The sequence below is a fragment of the Coturnix japonica genome, chromosome 9 (genome assembly GCF_054131305.1).
Source record: "Coturnix japonica strain WE chromosome 9, WE-NBRP24, whole genome shotgun sequence".
Lineage (NCBI taxonomy): Eukaryota > Metazoa > Chordata > Aves > Galliformes > Phasianidae > Coturnix > Coturnix japonica.
The window spans coordinates 9,809,974-9,824,648 of NC_140671.1; the positions used below are offsets into that span (position 1 = coordinate 9,809,974).

Here is a 14,675-nt window from a genome sequence, read left to right on the forward strand (position 1 = left end):
CGTGCCACAAGAGTCTGGAAAGGGGCTGATGTGCTGAGCTCAGGCCTGGGCTCTTTGGTGGTTTGTGAAGGGTCCTCATTAACAAAGCTTTGCTTGTTTAATTTCCTTTTTTTCTTGTTGTTAGGAGGAAATCAAGCCCTGGTTGGAGGCACTCAGTGCTGCTCTGGCTCACGGTGAGATCACAGAATCACCAAGGTTGGAAAAGACCTAAAAGACCATCCAGTCCAACCATCCACCTAATACCAATAGCTCCCACTGCGCTGTGCTGTGAAGCTGGGGGGCTGCAGGTGTGGCCCAACACGAGCTGGGGCAGCTCTGCAGTATCACCCAGCGCTGGGCCGGGCCCTGCCGCACCCTTTGGGCTTTATATTGAGCACGGCCAGTTCTACCTGCTGCTGTGCTGTGGGAGTGCCCTCAGTACAGGGTAGCACTGCGGTGCTGCTGGGCTCACTATGGGCCTGGTGCAGCCCTGGGCCCAGCACTGTCCCGGTGCCTGCAGGTCCCCCTCAGCCCCTGCTCAATCTCAGCGCTCCCAGTTTAGTTCCAGTGCTCCCAGTTCATTCACAGAATCACAGAATGATCAAGGTTGGAAAAGACCTGGAAGATCATCCAGTCCAACCATCACCAATACTTCCCAGTTAGATCATATCCCTCAACACAACAACACATAGGACCCCATAAAGACCACATAGGACCCCGGGATCCAGTTCCCCCCCAGTCCTGTCCCAGTGCCTCCTGTCACATCCTCACAGCTCCCAGTTCCACCCCAGTCAGCTCTCGGTGCCCATCTCAGCACAGCCCCCATCCCTGTACCCCATCCCATCCCATCCCTGTACCCCATCCCTGTACCCCATCCCTGTACCCCATCCCTGTACCCCATCCCCTCCCTGTACCCCATCCCTGTACCCCAGCCCCTCACCCCGCCCTTCTGCCACTACCGGGCCCGGCGGAGGCAGTGGACGCCCTGATTGACAGCTCCCCCTTTCCCCTCGCCCAATCCCTTCTCCCGTAGGGCGGGCATTCGCGTCCCTCCTTCCCTCCGATTGGTCGAGCCTCTTCTCCCGCCTCCACCCCTTCTCCTCAGCCAATAGCGAGGCGGCGTCGGGGCGTGGCGGTTGGCGAGGGGCGTGTCCGCCGCCGTGTCCGCGGCATGGAGGAGCGGCCGCCGAGCCGCTGAGCCGCCATGGCCAAGAGCCGCGGGGGCGGCGGGCCCGGCTCGCCCGGCAGCGCTCGGGGCCTGGCGGGGACACGGGAGAGCCTGGCTGAGGCGGGAGGAGACGAGCTGAGCTCGCTGGGATCCGACTCGGAGGTGAACGGCGGCCCCGAGGAGCGACGGGTCGATAAGTTCGGCTTCATCGTGGGCAGCCGCAGCGCCGAGGGAGCGTGAGTGGGGCCGGGGGGGGTCGGGGCTGAGTGAGGGGGGCGGGATCCGCTCATAGAGCACACGGTTACACCGCGCATACAGCCGGCAGCCGCCCCGTTCTCCTCCCGCTGCCGCCGCTCGGCCCAGGCCTCCATCCTCCTTCCGCCCGCCGTGCTCTGCGGGGACCCGCTGCTCCCGGCCCGTTGGTCGTGGCGGCCCGGCCCGGTTGGCTCCGGCCGTTGTGCGGCTGTCATTAGCGGGACACCGGCCGTATCCGTCCATCCCCCGCCGCTCCGAGCGCTGCCGTGGGGCGGCATCCAGCCGGTCTGGGCCGCAGTGCTGCTCTATTGCACACACACGGAGCGGCCCGGCCATAACTACACCGCTTAGAGCTGTCATCATCCCCCGTGGCACCCGACACACCGCTGCTAACGGCCCCCAGCCGGCAATGAGCCAGCCCGGCATCCAGCATCCAGCATCCATCCGTCCCGCTTCACACGCCTCATTGAGCCCCGCACTCCCCGTCCCCATCTGCTGGTCGCTGTTTTGAGGCTGCCCTTGGAGCTCAGGCTGCTCTAAACGATTGTGTTTGGCCCCGTCTGACCCTGGGTGGGGCCTCACGGGGCGTCACTGCGATGGGGCTGCACATGGATGTGGCACCAGGCACAGCACATAGGGGCAAGCTGACCCCATAGAGGGGCTGTGCCAGCACAGAAACACGGGCAGGCAGCACCAAAGGGACGGGTGGCCTCTGGGGTGATGGGTACAGGGTTTGCAGTCCCACTGATGTCCCTTTGCTCCACAGATTGGAGGAGGTTCCCTTGGAGGTGCTGCGGCAGCGTGAGTCCAAGTGGCTGGACATGCTCAACAACTGGGACAAGTGGATGGCCAAAAAACACAAGAAGGTGAGTGCCCACCTGCTGTCTCCATGCAGCAGATAGGGACAGCTGCGTGTAGCAGCATCACAGGGGGACTTCAGTGCAGCCCAGACATCAGCTGGTCCCTACAATTGTGTTGTCCTTGAGTGATGCTGTTGGCTCAGGTGGGCTGTTCCCCTTCCAGCCCGGCTGCTGCTGCTGCTCACGGCTGCTCCCTGCTGGGCTGCAGCTTCCCAGAGCTGGCTTGGCTGCCTGTGAGCAGCCATGGGAATTGTTAGGTCATGGAAACTTCTGCTCTGAGCATCTTGCAGACTGCAAACAAAACAAAACGAAAAGCTGTGGGTAGGAAATGGTGGAGGCTGATGTGCAGGATGCAGCCTGCAAGCTGGGGTTTGGCAGGAGGCTCAGCCCATGCAGGACTGCTTTGGTGCTTCCCAACATCCTGAGGGTGTGAATGGAGCAGGGATGGGACGCAGCGAGCCCCAGGGTGCTGCCTTGTCACTGACAGAGGTGGGGAGGGCTGGGGGTGGCATAACCCTGATGTGCCATGTCCCCTCTTGGTGCTGTTTGTGGCATTGCTCGGTGCCTGGTGACCCACAGAGGAGTCCTTCATCTGCTTCTTGTTGCTTCAAAAGGGTCGCTGGGAGCTTTTGGGGATGCTGCAGGTGGGTGCTTTGTTTCCGCCGGTGCTGTGTGCTGCTCTCTGTGTGCTTTCCAGGCTCTGCTGAGTGCCTCGGCAGCCATCCTGCTGGCAGGCAGCTCCCTCGTGCTCAGGCTGAGCTCCAGGAGGTCCCCATGGAGCTCCATGCGCTCAGTCCTTCAGCAGAATCAGAGCCTGGAGCCTCAGGGGGCTGCTCCAGAGAGCTGCTCTGTGCCCAGGCCCTGCAGCCGAGTGGCTCATTCGCACCTGCACTTCTCCACTGTGCTGAAATGGAGCTGTCCTGGCTCACATCCCACCAAGCTGAGCAATGCCAGCTCTGCCTGCTGCTCCCTGCCCTTTCCAGCCGGCCCGTGGGAGTGCAGACACATGGGCAGCTCCGGCGACACTTTGCTTGCGGCCTCCCCCAGCCTGTGTGAATTCCTGGTCTCCCAAAGGGCACACGGGGGTGATGGCAGGACAAAGTTTGGAGCCGGGGTGGCCCATAGGGCTCAGCCTGCCCCAGCTGCATGGCTCAACCAAGCCTGAGCTCCCAGCAAGGCGGCTTCCTTCCTGGCTGCTTAGCCAGCAGGAAGGGGAGTGAAGAGGGAGCTGTCAGCGGCCGAGCTGCCCGTGGCTGCCTTGGGCATTGCCCACAGCATTTCCTGTAAGCTCAAAACCCTCACGGGGCCCAATAGGGTAAACACAGCAGTGCTGCGGTGAGGGTGCAGCAAGGAGTGTGGCGTCAGCACCGTGCTGGGAACACAAGTGCTTGCTTCTGAGTTACGCTGGCAAACAGGGAGAGCAAGCTCTGGGCAGGCAGGCGGTGCCCAGGGCTGCAGAGCCTCAGGGTGCTGTTGGCTGCAGCATGCAGAGCCCTGGCACTGCTCAGGCACAGGGTGTGTGCCACCCTGTGTGTGAGGAAGTGAAGTGAGGTGACTGTGTTGGAATTACTCAGGGCTTTGTGCTCAGTGTCCATCTCATGGGACCACAGGGAGCTCATGGCACTGCTTCACCAGTGGAGCTGGACAGGAGCAGGAAGGGACACAGCCTGGCTTCAGGTGGCAGCTGCAGGGTTAAGTGTGTCCGCTCTGTGCTGCGGAGCTGGCACCCACGCTGCCCAGCCTGGACTTTGCTCTGGCCAGTGCCAAGGAAACCTGGAGCTGGCTGGGCACAGAGCCCGGGGGATCAGAGCCTGCCCCCTCTGCCCCAGGTTCATGGTAGGGCTGCAGAGTCCTCTCCTCTGCCTGGGCCATAGTGTGGGGATGGAGCCAGCCGCTCCCTGCTTGGCTATGACGTTTGCTTTTCCAGTTGCTTTGAGGCAGAACTAGGCTTGTTGGGAGCTGTTTGCAGGCTGCATGGCCTCAAGCAGCTCCAGGCACCTCCCTGCAGCTCTGTCTTGCTGACACACTGAGAGCAGGGCTGGGGAGAAGGGGCTGAGCACACCCCGGGCTGCCCAGATGTGTCAGCACAGCACGTGGCTGGGCACCCTGTCCCCAGTGGTATAAGGACACATCCCCTGGTGTGGGGGTTGTGATACTGGCATGGCTCATGTCTTGCCCTGGGAGTCTTGGTGCTCCTTGCTGTTGTGCAGCTCCCCTGACAGCTTTGTTCCCTGCCCAGATCCGGCTGCGGTGCCAGAAGGGGATCCCACCTTCATTGCGAGGCCGAGCGTGGCAGTATCTCTCCGGCAGCAAGGTCAAGCTGGAGCAGAATGTTGGCAAGTTTGATGTGAGTGTGACTGGGGACCTTCCTGAGCCTGCAGCTCTGAGGAGCACGCCAAGCAGCATGAGCTGATGAGGCAGATGTTTGGGGTAGCTCCAGCTCCATTGACACCCCACTGGTGCTGGGATGGGGCCGCTGCTTGGTTGGTGCTCTCACCCCAACCTTCTCCTCCCAGGAGCTGGATGTCCTCCCGGGGGAGCCCAAGTGGTTGGACGTGATCGAGCGGGATCTCCATCGGCAGTTCCCCTTCCATGAGATGTTTGTCTCACGTGGAGGCCACGGGTAAGTGGAGAAGCTGCACCTGGCATGGAACTGCAGCTTTGGTTTTGTGGAGGGTGAATCCCGGCCCATGAGCTGATTGCTGGGGGAGATGGGCACCATGGTGTCACTTTGGGTCTGTGTGGATGCCCCCCTTGACATCTCCTTCTTCCTGCAGGCAGCAGGACCTGTTTCGGGTGCTGAAGGCCTACACGCTGTACCGCCCGGAGGAGGGCTACTGCCAGGCACAGGCCCCCATTGCTGCTGTCCTGCTCATGCACATGCCAGCCGAGGTATGGAGGGACCTGCTGGTGGGCACAGTGCTCAGTTGGTGGCAATGCATTACCCCAAAGAACAGCACTCAGCCCCGTTGTGCTCTATGTGAAGCCTTGGAGCGCTGTGGGGCTGCAGGGCTGTCCCCTGCTGGTGCCTGCAGCTCACCCGGTGTCCCTTGGTTTGCAGCAAGCGTTCTGGTGCCTGGTGCAGATCTGTGAGAAGTACCTCCCTGGCTACTACAGCGAGAAGCTGGTGAGTTGGGGACCCACAGCTCCTTCCACGGGGCAAGAAGGGGTGTGTGGGCACTCCCACAGTGGTGGTCCTGGTGGGTTGGGGCCAGGCACAGAGAAGCTGATACCAGGGCTGAGCCAGAACCTGTGGTCATCCAGCACTGTCCCTGCAGGAGGCCATCCAGCTGGATGGGCAGATCCTCTTCTCGCTGCTGCACAAGGTCTCACCCGTGGCCTACAAGCATCTGAGCAAGCAGAAGATTGACCCCATCCTCTACATGACGGAGTGGTTCATGTGCGCCTTCTCTCGCACGCTGCCCTGGAGCTCCGTGCTGCGTGTCTGGGACATGTTCTTCTGTGAAGGTAAGGGCTGTGTCCTCCTGGGGTGGTGGGATGTGGCATAGAACAGCAGAGTGGATCAGCCTGGAGAAGGAAAGCTGCCAGGGAGACCTTGCTGAGGCCTTCCAGTATCTAAAGGGGATGTAGGGAGTGCAATTATAGGATGAAAGGTAACGGCTTTGAACTAAAAGGGGGGAGACTGAATGAGATGTTGGGAAGAAGCTCTTTGCTTAGACTGTAGTAAGGCCCTGGCTTGAGCTGCCCAGAGCAGCTGTGGGTTCCCCATCCCTAGTTCTGAGGCCAGCCTGGGTGGGGCTCAGCAGCCTGAGCTGGTGGGAGGCGTCCCTCCAGTGAGCTTTTGCATCAGTGCTTATACAAATAAACCTCGCCCAATGGGCTGCATTGTCCCAAATGGCAGCGTTTATCCTCATGTGTGCCTTGCTGCTAGCAGCACCTGCTGGCCGTGTGCTGTGTCCCAGCTCAGCTGCTGTCCTCCTGTCCCACCTGCCACTCACTGCCTCACTTCTCTGCTTCCAGGGGTGAAGATCATTTTCCGGGTGGGCCTGGTGCTGCTCAAACACACCCTGGGCTCCTCAGACAAACTCAAGTCGTGCCAGGGCCAGTATGAGACCATGGAGCGGCTGAGGGCCCTGAGCCCCAAGATCATGCAGGAGACCTTCCTGGTGCAGGAGGTGAGGTGCTGGGGGGCCCACGCCACACTGGGGGCTGGGTGCCCATGGGTGGGCAGAGCTCATGACCCCATAGACCTGGGTTTAGGGGTTCCTCTGCTCCTGGAGGGTGCTGCTGTCCCTGAGGGAAGGACGTTATGAGCACAGCTCTCCCTGCAGGTGATTGAGCTGCCGGTGACGGAGCGGCAGATCGAGAGGGAGCACCTGATCCAGCTGAAGAAGTGGCGTGAGACACATGGGGAGCTGCAGTGCAAGTCCCCCCCGCGCCTGCACGGTGCCAAGGCCATCAGCGAGGCCGAGCCCCCCACCCGCAAGGCACTGGAGCCCGTGCCCTCCATCATCGTCCCATCTGGGCCTGCCCCGGTGCCCAAGGCCCGTAAGAGCAAGGAGAAAAACCGTGAGAAGGCCTCAGTCAGTCCCACCAGCAGCCCTGGGGCTGAGGGCAATGGGGCGCCCGGTGCTGCCCGTGAGCTGCTGCACCCCCAGAGCTCCCCCCACCACCAGTCCAAGGAGAGCTTGTGCTCGCGGGAGAGCGAGGACACGTACTTGTAGGGCCGGCGCGGCCCCACGGCCGGGCTCAGCTGGGCTGTGTTCGGACCCGGGCTCCAGGACGCTGCTCCCTCTGCGGCCGAGGGCAGGAGGGGGGACCCCAGGGTGGGAGGGGACCCTCGTGGCGCCTGGCAACGGGGGCTCGGGGCTGGAGGGAGCAGGACGTGGCTGATGTGGGCTCGTGTGGCACCGTGGGGGCGCCGGCTGGGTGCCCAATTAGGGTCCCGTGGGGTGACCAGTGGGAGCTCAACCCAGCGCGGTGACATGGCGGTGCATCCAGCCGTGCTGTCCCCAGCCCTGCAGGGTGCTGGCACCTCAGTGGTTGGAGCCCTGGCACAGGGTGGCTGAGCCACCTGAGCTCCTCCGCCGCCCCTCAGGGGCCAGGCACGAGCCCCCCCCTCCTCATCCCATCACCCCACGTCCCCTGCAACCCTCCCCCCATCCCCTGCCCACCCCATGCTGTTGGGGCAAACCCAGACCCAGCTCCCCATTGTTTGGGGCTGGGGGTACGTGAGGAGTTGGGAGCAGCCTCTGCTCCCCACCCCCCCCTCTTTATCTAGTGAGGATGTATCAAGCTGTAGCCCAATATGTAGTATGAATTTACCTATTCACTGAGCCTATTTATTATTCCTCCATGGCAGTAACTCTTGCAGGCCGGGGGCCGAGGTTGGGAACTGCAGGCGGGACGCACCGGAGGCAGCAGGATTGGATGGCAGACCCCGTGCCCTGCAGGGCCGAGGTGAGCCGGGGCTGGGGGTGCTGCCTGCTGCGGGGTCCCCTCTCTTCCCCCCTACCCTGCGTCGTGGGCAGGGGGAGGCTTTGTAAAATACAGCGGGGCAACGTGGTTTTGTACAAAGGGGAAATAAAGCAGGATTGTGTAAAGGCGCAGCGTGTGCGGCTCCGTGGGTTCAACGTCTCTTTGGGTGCCGTGGCGGGGGACAGGGGTGCTCCATCCCCTCCATCCCCTCCATGCTGTTGCTCACACTTGCTGTGTGCACGCAGTGTGGTTTGGGGCCTCCCTTCCCTGCCTGGTGGTGGCTGCGGGGTCAGAGGTGGCATCACTCAGTGGCAGCATCCCTATAACTGCGGGGGAACTTCTCTCGTGCATCCCACCTGATGATGTGCGACCGTCCTTTATCCCACCCCGGTGTCCTGCAGCGTCCTGTAAAGGGGTTCATTGGGGACACAGCAGGGAGGTGACCGCCTCGCTGCCCCTCCCAGCCCCGGGGCCCAACGCTGTTTGAAGCGCAGATGAGAGACGCCGAGCTGTGCTGACGCACCTGGAGGTCACCTCCAGCCCCGGGGCAGCTCGGCCGGCTGCCCATCTCGCAGCAGAACCGGGAGCAGCTCCGCTCCCCCCCCCCGCAGCCTCCGTTCTCTGCTTTCCACGTACAAAATGGTGCTCCCTGCAGGCAGGAATGGTGCAAGAACTTCCATCCCCCCTTCCCCAAATCCCTCTGCCCACGAAGCGGCTGCGGGGCAGAACCCTGGTTCCCGCACACCTCCCCTCCCGTGAACTCAGCGGATCCCGACCCCCCCCCCCTACCCCGACTTGGATGGATACGGGCCGAGAGCGCCCCAACGCGTTACGGGACGGGGCGGGGCGGGCGGGTGCCCCTCCCGCAGCCCGGGGCGGTGCCGGGACGGGGCGGTCCGGTCCCGTTGGGCCCTTATAGCCCCACGGAGCCCCGTCCCGTCGCGGCGCGGCCGCCATGGACCTGCACATCCTGGAGCACCGCGTGCGGGTGCTGTCCCTGGCGCGCCGCGGGCTGTGGCTCTACACCCACCCGCTGCTCAAACTGCTCTTCCTGCCGCAGCGCTGCAGGTACCGATCCCCTTCCTCACCCCCCCCTCCCTCCTCCTCCTCCTCCTCTCGGTCCCACCGCACCGCGTTGTGTCCCGGCAGGTGTAAGTTCTTCAGCCTGACCGAGACCCCCGAGGATTACACCATCATGCTGGACGAGGAGGGCTTCAAAGGTACCGACACTGCGGCCATGAGTTGTGGCCGGCCTCAGCCCGGCGATGCTCGGAGCTGTGCGGTCAGCGGCCGGCAGGGAACTGCCCTGCTCAGGTTCTCCCTGTTTGGCAGCTCCGGTGCTGCCTAAAGCCACGGGGACGCGGCTGAGCCTCCGCAATGGGACGGGGCGGGGAGTGGGAGTGCTGCCCTTCCCCGCATCCCGCTGCCGGGCCGTGCTGAGGGTCTTTGAGTCCCTGTCCCTGGAAGGTGGCACCGGGTGACATCGCTGTGTAGTGACGCTCTGTGTGCAGCCCTGCTGTGGAGTCTGACCCCACGGGCTGTGCTGGGGGTCAATCCTGACCCCATCCTCTGCTCCAGACCCCCCCCCCCCCGGCCGGGCTGTATCTCCTGCTCACGCCCTGAGGACCAAAGGTCAGTGGCTCGGCCGCAATGCGACGCTCCCACCCGGCTGCAGCCCAGCTCCCCACCGCTGCCCGGAGGAACCGGGGCCGATCCCCACGCATTGTTTTATTCGGGACCTTTTGGACATAATGCTCCTCGATCCCGAGGGGCGGGCGGGAAGCGGCAAACAATGGCTGTGAGGCGCTGCACGGCGCCGGGCTGGGGGGCTGCCAGCACCCCCAGGCACCCCATGGGGCCGCGCTGCACCCCCGGGTTACAATTCACGGCTCTGGGGCCGGGTGAGGCTCTGGGGCCCGCTGCTCCCCAAGGCACGGGGACATCTGGGGGCACCCATATGATCGCAGCCCCCCTTGCAGCCCACGGGTGTTGAAAAGCCATTAAGTGGGGACGCGGCACCGCGGTCCCCGTCCCCGGGAAGGCTTCCTGTGCAGGAACAAGCAGCTGCCAGCACCCTGCGCTTGGGACCTTCACATCTGGCCTCGCTCCTCCCTCATCGCTGCAGTGAGCGGGGTGGTCTCAGCCTGTTACTGAATGGCTGCTGCTGAGCAGCGGGCAGTGAGGTCTGGGGGTGCCCACCCGGAGATATTGGGTGCCGAAGGAACAACGTGGCCCCGATCCGTTCCTTCCTGGGGAGCGGGCGTGGGGCAGGAAGGAACCGGCCGGCACACTCATTCCCTGCCAACAACAGCAGCTTTTTGGGAGGCAGCCCTGGTCTACTGCCAGCATGGGCTCAGCCTCAGGGATTACGGCTTGTCAGAGCCGGGCACGGTGTGAGGACATCCCACATCCCCTCCGGTGTGACACGGGAGGCAGAGGATGGGGTGGGAGATGTGCACAGCCCCGGGGTCTCAGTGTGCTGCACCCACTCGTGGCCAGCCCTGCAGGTGCAGGACGAGAGGCACATCCCAGATTGGAAGGTTTGCTCCCAGTATCAGCGCTCCCAGCCCTGTGTGTGGGGCTGCCCCTTGCTGCATGGGGACAGCACTGACTCATGTCCCTGTATGCTGGCATTCAGCATCCTGCAGTGCCATCAGAGCAGGGATGTACGCAGCGTTACACCCTGTGGTGCACGATGTCTTTGCTGCCTGCAGGCAGAGGGCAGCCACCCTCAGCATCCCCTCCTGCATCCCTTAGATCAAGCCATTGCCCCCTCCAGCACCCATAATAGACTGGGACCCACTGTCCCCTCTCAGCGGGGTCCCATTGGGGTTGGGGACACAGCACAGCCCCGTGTCATACCTCAGTTTTCCCTGTCCCACACAGAGCTGCCGCCCTCCGAGTTCATGCAGGTGGCAGACTCCACCTGGTTGGTGCTCAGCGTTGTCTCCAATGGCTGCGCTCCCTCTGGCTGCCAGGCCACCGGTGTCACCAAGATCGCCCGCTCCGTCATCGCGCCGCTGGCCGAGCACCACGTCTCGGTGCTGATGCTCTCCACCTACCAGACCGACTTCATCCTGGTGAGCTCAGTGGGGATGGTGCCATGGGGCTGAGTGGGAGATGGTGGGGACCCCATTGATCTTTGGGGACAGCCACGGTGATGCCGCGCCGCTGCCAGGTGCGGGAGCGGGACCTGCCTGTGGTCATTCATACCTTGGCCGGGGAGTTCGACATCTACAAGGAGGAGAACGGTGAATCCATCCCAGTCCCCTGTGATGATGCCAGCAATGGGTTCCTCAAGCCCAAGTCGGGTGAGCGTCACTTGATGTCCCCAAGGCCACCCCGTCCCCAGTGCCCAAGGGACGCTCCGTTGCAGACACCCCCCGTGCTTTGGGGACCCCTGCCTTTTTGGCACCCCAGGGGACGCCGCTGGCCCGGTGGCCACGTGGTGGCACTGCGGTGCTGTCCCCAAAGGCCCCGGTGACAATCGCTGCCTCTGCCCCGCAGCCCCCAGCCCCACGCTGCACCCCGTGCAGAGCCCCCAGAACCGCTTCTGCATCCTGACGGTGGCACCCGACACGCTGCCTGCCATCGCCACCATGCTCATCGATGTGCTCTTCTACTCCCACAGGTGAGTGACGGGGCTGGGGACATCGGTGTCACCCCTTTGGGTCTCACTCATTCATCCCCTTTTTGACCTCGGGGTGCACTTTGCTGACTTTTGGTCACCCTCGGTTGCTGCCGGTCCTGCTGCCACCTCTGTGGACAGGAGCCCTGGTGTCACCATATGGGGGGGACAAGCCATGCATTGCAGCCATGCAAAACAAAAGAGAAAAGGGTTTTTTATTGCAAATGGGGTGGGCACCCCCCCTGCAAACTCAGCTGCCCGAGTTTCCCAACCCTGTTCCCATCCTGAGGCACCCCTGGCTGACACCAGTGGCACCTTTGGAGCCGTCCCAATGACACCCTCCTCCTGATTTGGGGTCCCTGTGCCATCCTCTACCCGCAGCCCCCCCAAGGAACCCAGTGCTGCTGACCTCGACTCCATCACCTTCTTCTCCTTCTCTCTCATCGAGGGCTACATCTCCATCGTGATGGATGCAGAGACCCAGAAGCGGTAGGGCTGCCATCCGCGGGTGCCCCCACCCAGCACTGGGGGTCTGCCATGCTCAGTTTCCCCCTTTGTAGGTTCCCCAGTGACCTGCTGCTCACCAGCTCCAGTGGGGAGCTCTGGCGGATGGTGAGGATCGGTGGGCAGCCCTTGGGCTTCGGTGAGTGCCACCACCACCACCATGGGTCTGCAGGGGGGTGCAGGGATTAGGGGACCCCTCCTCCACCACCACCATGTGTCACTGTGTTGGTGACGCTGCGCTCTCATTGCCTCCCCAGATGAGTGTGGCATCGTGGCGCAGATCGCTGAGCCGCTGGCTGCTGTGGATATCTCAGCCTATTATATCAGCACCTTCAACTTTGACCACGCGCTGGTGAGCCTGGCACGCTGCCCCACCACGTCCCCCCGTGTCCCCCAAGTGGGGCTGACAGACCCCTGTCCCCACAGGTCCCTGAGGACGGCATCACGGAGGTCATTGAGCTGCTGCAGAAGCGCCAGGAGAGTGGCAGATAGCGGCCAGGTGTGCGGTGAGGCCGTGCCAGGCCCCTCTTGCACAGGGCTGTCCCCAGCACCGTGTTTGTTCCTCATTCCTCAGCCTTTCCCTGGTGTGGGGCAGAGCTCGGTGGCTCAGCATCACTCTGCCCATGGGGGACGCTGCTGTGACAGTGTTAGTTGCAGAGGGAAGCACTGTGCCTTCCTCTGCCCTGGGCTCCTGCCCGGTGTTCTCAGGGTGCAGAGGGTCCCATTTGGGGGATTGGGGTGGTGGGGAGCAGGGCCCTGCGTGCCCCGGAGCCATGATGTGCCACAGCCCCAGCGGAGGTGACAGCATGTGCTGCCTGTCCCCACATGGGTGTGTGTGTGGGGTGGTGGCTGTGATGCTCCCATGGGCTGCAAGGGGGTCAGGACAGCACTACAGCCCCGTGTCCCCTCCATTATGTATTGTGGGGTGGCAGCATTGGCTCCCCATCTCCTTTCAAGCTGTTACACACTTTTTAATGTCAATAAAGGTCCTGTTTTTTGTGTTGTTTTTTTTTCTTCTGAGTACACCGTGGCTGCAGTTGGGGCCGCCCCACAACCTGACCCCAAGCAGCAGCATGGTGACATTCCTGTCCCTATTGCAGCTGCTGGGGATGCAGTATAGATGATGGCCTCACTGCACTGATGTCACCCAGGGAATGGGGATGCCCTCGGGGTGATTCTGTGACACATTTGGGGCAGGAAGTTGGGCCAGACGGCGGCCACCATCCTGACAGCACCACTATGAATAGCAGCAGGGTCCCTCACCCAGCAGGGACCAGCACTGGCCCCACATCCCTGAGTGTCCCCGCTGTGTACAGCTGTGAGCCCTCAGCTTCCTGCGACGTCTGCGGGCTCTTTCCTGTCCCACTCTCTGTTTTCCAGGAGTCATGAGACAGCAGTGACGTGAGCCCCAGAGATGAAGAAATTGCACTCGGCCGATGTGGTCACACGCTCTATTTTCAGCCCCGTTGGCTATTGCACATCCCTGCATGTTGTACCCAAAGCTGTTGGTGGCAGTGATTGCTGAGTCCCCATCACGGCCCATGGGGACCTTCTTAAGTCCTGGGATGGGGTGGTGCAGAGTGGTGGTGCCAGGGGATCCTCTGTGTCTGCGTGGTATCAATGACTTGGCCTCTTCTGGTGTGGTGAGCCCTGCAGGGCTGTGGGCCTGAGGGTGGGTGGATGGATGAGCAATGGATGAATGGATGGGCAATGGATGGATGGATGGGCAATGGATGGATGCGAGAGGAGGGATGGGGAGATGGACTGAGGTTGTTGGATGGATGGATGGATGGATGGATGGATGGATGGATGGATGGATGGATGGATGAGTTGGGGGATGTGTCAGTGAGAGGGCAGATAGAGGATGGATGGGTGGACAGGTGTAAGAGTGGAGAACTGGGTGGATGAATGTCCAGAGGGGTGGTGGACCAGGCAGATGGGCAGGTAGCTGGATGAACAGATAGTCAGGCCTTCTGGCTATATGGACAGACAGAGAAGCTGCCTCCATCCTCCTCTTCCTCCTCTGTCCCTCCGGAGCTGCCCTCCAGCCCCACAAGGCAGAGCAGCACCCATGGGTGTCCTTGGGCAGGGGACACCTCGAGGAGGACAGGAGCAAGGATGAGGAGGCAGTGCCACCGTGTGTCCTGCAGCACGGAATTGGTTCTGCAGGTTGGGGGCAATGGGAGGGGAGGGAGAAATCTGGGGGACAGAATACTTCATGTTCTGGAAGTGAGTCAGTGCTGCGCTCTTCCGCTCGCAAGGAGATGTTATTTCGGGAGTGTCCTCCTCTTGCCTGAGCCACCCCATGTGAAACCAAATTCTGCTGTGGGCAGCTTCCTGTACTGAGAAGCAGGGCACTGCTGGCTCCGCTTCAGGGCTGAAACCCCAGGGAAGGGAAGCGATTTGCTCCCAGCTGGCACGGATTGGCCACGAGCTGGGGTTGTGACATGCAAATTCTGCACATTTTGGGGCCATGTGGCAAAGGGTGGGACTGCAGTGGTGTCCTGTGTACGGCCCTTCCATAATCAGGAGCTGAAGGAAGAGCTTCAGGCTTGGGAACCACCTGGTGGCATTGCCCTGCTTTGGATGGGGTTTGCTGTCCCTCTTGACACAAATCTGATGGGTTATAAAAACAATCAATCGCATCAATGCCATTCAGTTCAACGGGATGTGTCAGCATCTTCTTAAGCTAAATGTCAACGCAAGAGCAGGTTGGGCTGTAGCTGTAGTGCAGCGCCCACCCCATCAACACGGTTCTGCTGGACTTTGTTGGACAGAGAACGGACTTTGTACAACAAATGGTGCTGCTGCTGACCACCAGCTGATTGCACTTCCTTCCCTG

General features: G+C 62.2%; 2 protein-coding genes across 2 annotated transcripts; both read left to right on the top strand.

Annotated features, from left to right (window-relative positions):
* The first annotated feature begins 1,136 nt into the window (after positions 1–1,136).
* TBC1D10A (TBC1 domain family member 10A) lies at positions 1,137–7,829 on the top strand. Its single transcript, XM_015878459.3, has 9 exons — positions 1,137–1,383; positions 2,169–2,268; positions 4,502–4,609; positions 4,779–4,885; positions 5,040–5,154; positions 5,324–5,389; positions 5,541–5,730; positions 6,244–6,398; positions 6,555–7,829. The coding sequence occupies exons 1-9, from the start codon at positions 1,184–1,186 to the stop codon at positions 6,945–6,947; spliced, it is 1,434 nt and encodes a 477-aa protein (XP_015733945.2). The 5' UTR covers positions 1,137–1,183; the 3' UTR covers positions 6,948–7,829.
* Positions 7,830–8,642: 813 nt separating this feature from the next.
* CASTOR1 (cytosolic arginine sensor for mTORC1 subunit 1) lies at positions 8,643–12,832 on the top strand. Its single transcript, XM_015878497.3, has 9 exons — positions 8,643–8,769; positions 8,851–8,921; positions 10,588–10,781; positions 10,880–11,012; positions 11,209–11,332; positions 11,711–11,818; positions 11,890–11,972; positions 12,091–12,185; positions 12,260–12,832. The coding sequence occupies exons 1-9, from the start codon at positions 8,657–8,659 to the stop codon at positions 12,323–12,325; spliced, it is 987 nt and encodes a 328-aa protein (XP_015733983.1). The 5' UTR covers positions 8,643–8,656; the 3' UTR covers positions 12,326–12,832.
* The last annotated feature ends 1,843 nt before the right edge of the window (positions 12,833–14,675 follow it).